At 30.0% G+C, this 11,485-nt stretch overlaps 1 protein-coding gene across 2 annotated transcripts; it reads right to left on the bottom strand.

Annotated features, from left to right (window-relative positions):
* Positions 1-3,970, bottom strand: LOC108329138 (glutamine synthetase nodule isozyme). Of its 2 annotated transcripts, XM_017563197.2 has the most exons (12): positions 3,676-3,970; positions 2,886-2,925; positions 2,689-2,792; positions 2,516-2,564; positions 2,171-2,277; positions 1,995-2,082; positions 1,553-1,681; positions 1,344-1,418; positions 1,209-1,262; positions 1,000-1,037; positions 701-860; positions 1-416 (listed from the first exon to the last, which is right to left on the bottom strand). In XM_017563197.2, the coding sequence occupies exons 1-12, from the start codon at positions 3,747-3,749 to the stop codon at positions 264-266; spliced, it is 1,071 nt and encodes a 356-aa protein (XP_017418686.1). In that variant the 5' UTR covers positions 3,750-3,970; the 3' UTR covers positions 1-263. The 2 variants fall into 2 exon arrangements, with proteins under 2 accessions (XP_017418686.1, XP_017418687.1); XM_017563198.2 differs by lacking the exon at positions 701-860 and having other exon boundaries at positions 296-356.
* Between the last annotated feature and the right edge of the window lie 7,515 nt (positions 3,971-11,485).

Genomic DNA, 11,485 nt, shown 5'->3' with positions numbered 1-11,485 from the left:
TACCATGAGAATACAGTTTCATATATTATTATGATTATTAAGGATATTATTATAACAATCGGAAAACATGGGAAAGAAATGGAAAGCAATGAAGAATCCTTGGTGGTTAGTTGTACCAACCAGCAAGGCCCCAAGCAAGCGAACCACAACAATTACCAGAAATCCAAATCCTAAAAAGTAAGAGGTGTGAAATAAAGGACCAAATCCTACTTAATGTTCCTTTCTCCATCCCAAAGGAAAAGACAAAGTGCAGGTGTTGTTGCTCATGGCTTCCACAGAATGGTTGTGTCTGCAATCATGGAAGTAACAACATACGGGTCCATGTTAGAAGCTGGCCTTCTGTCCTCAAAGTATCCCTTCCCTGCTTTTTCCGTGTCCCTCCCAACTCTAATAGAAGCTCCACGGTTTGCAACTCCCTGAACAATCATCACACCAAATATAATACAATTTTCTTTTAAAAATTATTATCTTGAAAAAATATATATTATCTTCACTTATTTCACAGATTATCTTGAAAGTTAAAAGAAAGTGGCATTTTGTGATTAAAAGAGAAGAAGAAAAAAAATATCATCTAGAAGGGGTCCCTGGTGTCGCTTTCTTGTACAGAGGGTCCATAATGCGTGTTCCCACATAGAGAAGTGTGTCGAATGAAAGATAGTAGAACCAAAAGAGTATATTATGGTGTTTTTTTGTTGCTTACCCATAAGAAGGTGTTGATGTCTGCAGTTTCGTGTCGTCCTGTCAGACGGCGTTCGTTGCCTTCTCCATAAGCAGCGATATGCTCCTTGTGCTTCTTCCCCAATTTTTCGATTGCTGATTTGATTACTTCATAGCCACCATCGTTTCTCATTGTCTTCGTGCTGCAAAAATATTATCACAGTCGCTCTGTTATTGTTCTTATTACTATTATTATTATTATTATTATTATTATTAGTATTAGTATTTTATTAATTCGATAGACTCAATGTGACATTTGCTGTTCAAGTAACAAAAGGTTACCTGTAGTTGGTGTGAGCACCGGCACCATTCCAATCACCCTGGTTTTTTAATAACGCAAAAGACATTAGACAACAACTCAATATATATCATTTAAATAATGTAAATGAAAAAGAGGGAAATATTACACTTTCAACCATTACAAACTGTGATGGTTTCTAGGTGTAAAAATGGGAAAATTGACTTGACCCTTGGTGAGAGAAAATGTTAACCTTGATTGGCTTAGGGTCAAAGGAAAGCACCACACCAGCAATCTCAGTGATCCTCTGTTAGTGACATTAACAAGGAAAGTTAGATCATTGATGAGATAGGTAGAGTAACACCAGAATTAGTCACGTGCTACCTACCTCCAAGATGTAACGAGCTACCCACAACTCGTCACCAGCTGATATCCCAACCGCAGGTCCAACTTGGAATTCCCACTGCATACACAAGATTGATGCATAATATACAAGAAATCAAAATAGATTATAGAAAGCAAACAAGCCGAAAGTGTCAAGGGTAATCAATGATGTGTACGAAAAATAGTGCATAATTTATACCAATTTCAACTTACCTGACCCGGCATAACCTCTCCATTAATTCCACTGATGTTGATGCCAGCATAAAGACAGGCTTTGTAATGTGCGTCAACAATGTCACGCCCAAAAGCCTTATCAGCACCAGCACCACAATAGTAAGGTCCCTGTTAAACAAATCAAACAGTAATGTTATTCCCCAAATTAAATATAACAAGTGTATAAACAATAACAGAGGCAACAGTATACTTCCAATAAAAAACACCCAAATGACAAGCTAAAATTGGTCTGCATTCACCTTTCACAAAAAAATTACGGTTCCAACAACATTAAACAATCGGGTTAAGGACAAATTTTGATAGTGTTAAGTGATTAGAATCATTATTCATATGTAGCCCCAAAATGTTTCAACATTGATCATTTTGAGTAAATGTGTGAAATGGATAATATAATGAGTTGTGTGTGTAATTGAGTACTCACTTGAGGTCCAGGGAAACCGCCAACAGGCCACCCAAGTGGCCAGTTGACATCCTTCTGCAATAAGGTGTATTCCTGCTCAATACCGTACCTGATAAAAAAACCATGTAAGAATAAATAGTCAGAAAAAGAAAACTAGAAATGGTTACTAGAAACAACAATGGAGAAACAGCGTATACCAGGGCTCTTCTGCAACAACATCAGGGTGGCTGAATATCTTGGCAGCATTGTGCCTCTTGTTAGTGGGAATGGGTTCTCCAGCTGGAGTGTAAGCATCACACATAACCTAGAGTGAAAATACAAAGTAAAACAAAGAGGATTAAACCATAGTGAATACATAAAGATTTTTTATACTGCTACCGGTTATAAATTATGCACAGTAAAATTGTTGATATTTGGTTATTAACTACAAAAATAGTTGCAAGTAATTTCTACAACGTGTTTGTTGTGAAAACTTCCGCCTTCTCAGTATCAAAATCAAACTTACTACAAAAACCAAGTTGTATGGGTAAAAAGAAACTCACCAAGATATTGTTACCCCTTCTGAATGGATCCTTGAAAATAGCTTGTGGGCTGTATGGAATCCAACCCAAATAAGTAAAGAATAGAATATCAACAAAATAGAAAACAAAAAATCTTTCAAACTGCGTATTGGTTAAGGAAAAAGTGGTTAGCTAAGATGATTACAGAACCATACTATATAATCACTTCACTGTCTTCTCCAGGGGCTTGACCTGTGCTGGAACCATCATAGTTCCATTTAGGCAGCTTTGAAGGGTCGCTAACTGGTCCTGGTAGAGTCTGTGTACCAGATCCATTTTACACTTGGGTTAGAAAATAGAAAACAATACAAATACAATTTTTTTTCAGCTTGCTATACATATAGTGAATTACCCTTGCTTTGCTCCTTAGATCCAGTCCTGATCCACCGATCCTACCAAAATAAAAATAAAATGTTACAATTCATCAAGAAGAAAATTTGCATAAAAAAGTTTCAAACTAAAAAAACAAAGGAAAAGACTCTTCCTTTTTTAAAATTAATTCCAGAGAAAAGAGCAAGCTCATCTTTGAAGCGATCAAAATCTGAATAAAGTCAAACAACAGCATAGCCACTAAAATACAGAGTAAAGTAAACATCTCAGATTCGGAGACCCCCTTCCCTACCAAATAAGCAAAACTACCCCAAAAAAAATATTGACAGGGGGGCGAAACATCGAGAGAGAATACAATATATCACAGGAACAAAATATATGAAACACCAGCAAGAGAAAAAGAAGAGGGGGTAGGAAGCAAATCATGGGAGAAAGTAATCTCCTTCTTGCAATATTTAAGTTCATGAGATATCATGAATTCGGGCCAAATATTTCCAGGATCGTTTTTAAAGGGGATGGAACAAAATCATGTATTGCAGAGTGGAACAGAGTTGATCATGTCATACGAGACCAGTCCATTCAGCTGGACCCAATTCTCAACGTTGATCATACAAAGGATCAGTAATAATAAGTCACGCCCATCATGAGAAACGTTTCACTCCCAAAAAAACGTCCCTGGAAACGTAAAAGCATGCAGGTAACAACAAATTCAAACGTTCACATGTTTTCATGGTGTTCTTGTTCGTACGTCCAGAAAAACCAACCTAAAAAAAGAAAAACTCTGTGCGTGGGAGATACAGAGAGAGACTAACCATATGTACTCTGCGATGACCTTCTCGGTGTCGTCGGATAGGTTGAGGTTGATGAGATCTGATAGCAGCGACATGGTAAAAGTGAAGACACGAAGAAACAAGGAAAGACCCTTCTTCACAGCACAAAAAGATCTCTCTTTCTCCTTTCTCTGAATACTGAGATTCAACAGGTACGTGAACAGAAGAATAGGGTGTGTGGGATTTTATAGTGGGTTGTTCTTGCTCCCCTACACATTGTACTTCCTCAGATTCAATACATAATTTTCACTTCACATATGATTTTTTAATTCATTTCTACCCTAAACCTTCACTTTTTTAATGCTTATTTCTTTTAGATTCATGAAAAATATATTTTTTATTTGGTAAAAAAACAATTTTTCAAATGACATAATCAAGATACTCATTAAAATTATAGATTTTGAACCTGTAACAGTACATATTTTACTATCAACTATGTGAGAATATTTAATGCTTCGTTTTTCATTAAAAATATAATATTAAATGACAATTATAACCATGATCATATTAGGTCGAATTATTAAACTATTGTTAAATTCAATAATAAATCGTCCAGATGACATGGCCATTTCAAAAGTGTGTTTGGCAGAAGAATCTAATCGGTGGGGTCCACCAATTTCACCGGCTAACTGCTGTTCTGGTTTTCGTGTTATTTATTTAATTAATTATGTGTGATACCATTAAGTATTAAAAAAAATTCTTAGTATCTCTTCTAAAAAAATTGAATTTTTTAAATTCATACTATCTAATTTGAAATTTTTTATTGTGTGGTTTCATTTTTATAATAGTATACTTTACTATTTTAATATATGCATTAGATGTGATAGATTCTATAAAACATACTTGTAAACATAAATTTTATTTTAAATTACTGTACTAGCTTATTTCTAAAGTGAAATGAATACTAAATTTATATATATATATATATATATATAATAAAATTTGAATAGTTATTTTTTCTATTAATTTAAATAATAAAATATTTAGATTTTATTTCATTTTGATAACTTTTACTTTTAAATAGAATAACTATTAGATTGCACTTATCTGTACTATAGGAAACTATGATAACTAATAATTATAAAATTATGATTGAAAGTAGACTCTATTCCTAGAGTTAAAATGTTTTTTTTTTCTAGATGTTTTTTTTTTCTAGATTTTTTTTTTTTCTCGTGGAAAAACAATATAAAACATCACCCTACATTGTCAACATTCTTGAGAAGAAAAGTCAACAGTCAATAGTAGAAAGGATAGGGAAGGTTAAAAACAACCAATGGAATTAGTCCACAGTAGGGAAGGTTAAATGCAACATTCGAAAAAGTAAGTTTCTCCTAGCTTTAGAATATCAAAATATTATACGTGTTTCATTAATAAAATCAATATTTAAAAGTAATTATAAAATTATCTATTAATTATGAATTTTAATAATCTCATGTTTATGCATTAAAATAACTTTTTGTCACCAAGTTTAATTGTATATAAAAAATATTCTTGAATACACAAAAATAATTATTTATTTTTCAAATGTTTATTTCGATTTTGGCTATTTTTTTCTCTTTTAAAAGAGGGAAAGTAAAACCAAAGACATATACAATGCTGCCTTGAAGTGTTATTGCAAAGGAATGAATTTATAATTGCAATGTAAACATGTACAGAGTGCTATTCAGGTGGTGCATAAACAATGCTGGACATTCAAACAGAAATTATGACTTTCAGAAATTGTTCTTAGTAGTATAAAAATGTTTAATTCAATTATATTTTCTTCAATAACTATGAACAAGTAAAAAAAAAACAAATGTAATCGAAATTAAGAGCACTATGGTGAAACAATTAAAAAATTTAATTAAAAGAATGTTTAATGTTTTTAATGTAAAATTCTCTCTTTGTTTTGTCCACACAATTATTTGGAGTTTTTTTTTTATTTAAGTTATTTTATTTCTTCCTATCTAATACTCAGACTTCTTCTTTTTTCTCTCCTTTAATAACTAGTCTTTTTAAGATATTTTAACCCAACAGGTTAAATCAGATTAATTATCTTTTTATTCTAAAATCCCCTGTGTTTAGGTATAATTTTTTTTATTAGTCAAAAATCCAACTAATTTACTTTTTTGTTTGAATTTTGTTGTATTTGATTATTTAGCTTTAGATCTCCAGGACCTAAAAGTTCATCAGCTCTTTGATGTATTTATTAAAATTATAGTATGAGAGACTTTTTTAAAAAAATGGTTATGTTAGGCTTAGATTGAAATTGAGGGTTGAAAAAAATAAAGAGATGTAATATTACTGCATGCTTAGTTATTGAATGCTGAATTACATCATATTTTGAGACAATTAGTGTTTTGAGTTTACAAATGCTTCAATGTCATACTAACAATTAAATTTTGCTTGATAGGTTATTTTTCTAGTAGTCCTGAACTTGCTTTGAATTTCATTTTGAAATTTGTGTGGTCAACCAAAAACAATTAGTTTGCTTAGGTATCTGTCTAGAAAATATATTAAAATTCGATAGTTTTAGCTTGGAAAAAATATGAATAGATAGGATTGAAAAATAATCTTTTCTTGATTTTATAGTTGAAAGTTTGTTTAGGTTTGAATATTTGGGTTTAGTATGGTTAATTTTGAAGTTGTGAAACTTTTATATAAAGATACCGATTTCATTAAATGTCTAAATAGTATACATTACAAAAAATCATGGATGAAGAGTTTAAAGGGAGAATCTATAACAAATATAAAAGTTAACAATTGTATATATTAAATTTCTTAAAATATTCTCTCAACCCACATATGCCAAAGTGGTAAAGACTTTAGTATTTAATAAAACCTGCTTAATATGAAATTTTTAAATTGTATGAGTAGATATTAAATATTTAATAAGTTTAATTAAATTTAGTTTGTTTTATTTATTAAATATTTAATAAGTTTAATTAAAATTTAAGTTTTTCCTAAATATATACTTTAATTAAGTCTTTACTAAATTTGATTGGTTTATCAAATTTGTCTGGTTTATTAAATTTTTAAAGAGTTTTATATTTTAATAAAGTAATTGTCGTTTATTTATATTTTAGCATGACAGTGTAATTATTATTTTCTGGTGTTATCTTAATTGTTTGTTTTTACAAGTTTTAAAAATGTGATATTTTATAAGTAGTATGAAAAATATATACAATTAATCTAAACTAAGAATAAAGGAGTTTTTTTTGTCGGTGATAGGAATTATCCCTTATACGAATCATTGAATATATAAAATCCAATCTGTGAGAGAAATCAAAATCACATTTTATTTAACTTTTCTAATAAAAAAACAAATACCTCTTCGTATTATATTTTATAAATTGTGACCTTTCAACCACTAATGCCAGCATATAAAATAACATCAATATAAATTTAAGTTGTCAGAGTTTGCATAAAGATGGAGACATATTATTGGCATTGTAGTAAGAAGTTTAAAACTATGCTTAACTTTATCAAATTTCAGGTGCTAACATTACTAACAGAGTAGAATTGGCTCCAAATAATATTTTTTTTATACATAACTTTTATTTTCTTCAAATTTAAATGGTAGATTAATGTAAAAGATGTGTAAAGAAAAAAACACATTAATTTTCATTAAAACTGTGGTTTAGAATATCTTATCAGGTATGATATGTTTATTAATAATGAAAAGTAATATTAAATATATGTACAATAAATAATCAATGCTCCATCAAATGTTTTACCTTTTACAGTTCTTTTACTCACTCTGCACGCAAACATGTTTATGATATATTTTTATTAACTTTCTTTTTATGAGTTTTTTTATCTGTGATATAATTTAATTTCTTCTACAAATTAGTATATGGAAGACAAAATAAGACTGTAGAAAAATATCAAAAGTGGAATGAAAGAAAGTGAAAGAGAGAATTGAGGAATCTAAATAAATAAGAAAGACAAAGAACTGCAGATATAGAATGTTATCTCTAATATTGGCAGGGAAGTTATTTAATTTATATATCTATTATTTGCTTCAAAGAGGGTATTGAATATGAGTAAAAGGTTAAATAAAAAGTGTGAAAAAGAGAAGTGGGCCCCTCAGATAAAAGCAAACACATGGGCATTGTAGGTGGTGGATCAGTACTGTGAAATGTGTCGTGTAGTGTTCCTAAGCATTGGGAATTTAGTTTTTATTTTTTAGATATGCACGTGACTGTACGGCTAAGGACGCTACCATCCAACGAGGGTTTTTACCGACACGTGTCCTCTTTTACAACCGGCAACTACTTTCTTGTAAGAATCAATGCGCATGGATGTATAAATAAATGTGGAATCAGCATCTCGATATTCTTACCGACTCCCAAATCACAGCGTAGAATGCTCTGTCATCGCCGCTGCAACCCTACTCGAAAGTCTCTTTTATCTTAATTAAACTACTAAAAGGCTTTATTATAAGTTTTTTAATGGAAAAAAATTGCAATAGGTCCAAAATACAACACTCAATGAATACCAGTGTTGTGGCAGACAAGAATATTATTATGAAATTAATCACTTTATATATTTCAAGCAATTAAAAAGTGATTTGAATGCTTTATAGTAATATGGTAATAGTTACTTATGACAAGCCTTTCCATTGGTGAACTTTGGTGTAAACTTTACAAGGCAATAATATTACATGACTTTAAGAAATATTTCATTCATAGAATGATATAGTATATATTTTTATATATATTTTATTTCAGAAATTAATTAAATGTTCAGCATATAAGAGAATATAGTATTTGGCAACAACACCTTCATTTGTGTCATATAGTTCATAAGTTTTCACCCTTTAAGTGGAGCCACGTCATAATAGTTTTAATATAAATTTTACTAATATGTTTTAATTGATTTTATTATATAACTAATTTTTCTATTACATTGTTGTTTTTATTATCATCAAAAAATTGGAGTGGTATAGTTTTATTAGAGTTTAATAATACGTGTATAGCCTTGAACAGAGTAGTGTATAATAATTTTTTGTACTACCATTAAATATGTTATGTTGATCAAATATTTAAACTGTATAATTACATTAATTGATTAACTTCTTTTATATAATCATCAAATGGAAAGAAATATTAGTCAATCCATTTTACTTGATGTTATTAAAAATAATGGATTGAGTTCGAATGATATATACCGCAGTCGGATTCGTGAAATGAAAACTTACTTAAATTTGTTTGTTATTTACACGGATATTGTTTTAAAAAATCCACATATATTTTAAAATATATGAACATTCACTTATATTTACAAATATTAAAAAATATATTTTTTATACATTTTTAGAATAAAATTTAAATTAAAGTATAAAAATATATAAAATTTAATATAAATCAAATTTAATTTTAATTAAATTTAATCAAGTAAAATATAAATTAATTTTATTTTAAATTAAATTAAGATAAATTTAAAATTATTATTTTTACCTTTTATAAATAACAAATATATCGGTTAATATAATACCAATCCATTTACAAAAGTATTAAAATACTCTTTATCCTAGTTAATAACAAATATATGCTAGTATCACCATTACAAATTTTATTCACAATTACCCATCCACGTTTTTTTCTTTAATCATCTACTTCCGATATGGAAAAAAGCAAATAAACAAATATAATATTAATATCTATGTCCTGAAATAATTGGTGCCGAATGAATAAATATAAGTTTGATTATCTTATTTCCATTCTCAAAATTCATTATTGTCCTTATAATATATATAAATACTTTTTCTCATTGCTAGTGTCAGTCTTTTTATTGTTTCAAAATCAAGTGAATAACCTTTTACATAAAAAAAACATTGTTATGAAGTATTAAATGTAAAAAAGAATGCACATCTTCTTTTATCATTTTCAAATATTAAAAAATAAATTATAATAGGATAAGTATCAAATAAGAATTGAATAGAAAATAGTAAAAATGAACAAATACATATCTTAAAATAATATAAAATTTTATATACATTTACTAAATTATTTAATAAATTAAAGTTTTTTTGATAATTTAAAATGATGACATATAGAGGGACACTGATATATCATATATAATAAATATTATGTGTATTTATACCTAATCGATACGAGAATTTTTAATTAAAATTGGAATAATTTTGAATAATGAGATAATACTATAAAAAAATATTTTCTATTTTTAGTATTGATAGTAATAATTGATGTTTGTTTTAAAGGTAAGCATTCATGTAACATCCCAAAAATATAGCAATAAACTATATAATAGAATAATTATATTTAATAATATTTTAGTTTAGTCTTACACTAGGAAATGTACGGTTCTGGCCGAACGGTCTTACAGAAAGAGTTACAAAGTTAAATTGTGCAGCGGTACAAACTATCCAAACGGTTTTACAAAACAATATACCGATCGTCAAACATAACAAAAAGGGGAAGGTGATCGAACGACCACCTCACTACAAAAACTAAATTACTGACCGAACGTTCTACTGTTCGGTCTTAACTTCAACTTCTACCAAATTTTCTTCTTCCAACGCATCTTCCAACAGCGCGTCCCCTTCTGCTCACATCCACACGGATGATCATTGCAACGACAAGACGGACGTACATAACAAAACAACACAAGAAAAACACATGATAAACTTATGTAATTTAATTCATGCATAAACATACATTTCACAAAATCATTCAACAAGATAATTCCTAGTTTGTTCACACAAATCCTAATACTAGACTGACTGTCCGGACTGTATGAAATCTGCGTAGCTACAGGCGTTCGTGCACCTGGGTGATGTAGTAACTGGGATGCCCTCAACAGCTGCCATCCGAGGTTAGCCCTATCTGTCCAAAGTAACCCTGAGGACTAGGACCTCCTGCTGTTCCCACACATGACCTACCCTCCTCTACGTGAAGACGAGTACTCACGGAACATCAGGATGAACAACCAGCTTAGCTTACCCACAGTCATACTTTACAAATTCCAATATTCACACATGAGTCGTTCCTCCTCGGAACGCTCGTCCATAATCCACAACATTTCCAAATCATATTTTCTTCATCTTTCATTAATAATCATCTCATTTAGCCAACTCGTACAAAGATTCCTGAGATTTATAAATAGCGAACTTTCAACCCGAACTCAGAACTAGACCGAACATGTAGAGAGAGACCAAGAGATCTCAAAGTTAAGAGTGGATTTAAGGTCAAGGGGTTGATATCGGGTTGAGAAAGATAACAAGTACACTCATAAATCACCAGAAACTAAGGGAACGAACGTCAATTACAACATTGAGCCAATTAGGTGAACTGACTCTTGAGAATTTCAATTAAACATCAAAAGAGCAGACCAAGAACGAAGACTCCAGAATGAAACCAATGAATAAGGATATTTCAAGACATTCGAAACTAATGCTTATAATGATTCACATGAAGAAACCGAACACTTGTGAATACTTAGATTAATTGAATTTAGTATTAAGAAATCCTAATGCCAGTTAAAGACTGAACACTATAGTGAGCGAACCCTAGAGGCTTAAACGAACGCTCGTATTAAGAATTTTAGCTTAAGGAGATAGGACGAGTACCTGGTATGAGACCAAACACTTGCTTAGGACGAACACTTGGTATAAGACCAGGTGTTACTCAAACTTATAGAAAAGAGGTTTGATAAATATACTGAGAGACTATTGAAGTAGTATCAAAGACCGTTCAGTTACGAACGTACACTTTCTTAGGAGAATTCATATCCGGATCATTTATTTTTCCAACTCATTTATTAACATATAGTTCCACAACTTTATATA

The sequence above is a fragment of the Vigna angularis genome, chromosome 2 (genome assembly GCF_016808095.1).
Source record: "Vigna angularis cultivar LongXiaoDou No.4 chromosome 2, ASM1680809v1, whole genome shotgun sequence".
In the NCBI taxonomy this organism is placed as follows: Eukaryota; Viridiplantae; Streptophyta; class Magnoliopsida; order Fabales; family Fabaceae; genus Vigna; species Vigna angularis.
This window is presented reverse-complemented; position numbering and strand designations above follow the sequence as displayed.

Bases quoted from the DNA above. Each gene is read 5' to 3' on its own strand.
- LOC108329138 (XM_017563197.2), bottom strand. From the start codon at position 3,749: ATGTCGCTGCTATCAGATCTCATCAACCTCAACCTATCCGACGACACC. The intron at 1,038-1,208 runs GTTAACATTTTC...TTAAAAAACCAG, and splicing joins TTGACCCTAAGCCAATCAAG to GGTGATTGGAATGGTGCCGG. The intron at 861-999 runs GTAACCTTTTGT...ATATTTTTGCAG, and splicing joins GGTGCTCACACCAACTACAG to CACGAAGACAATGAGAAACG.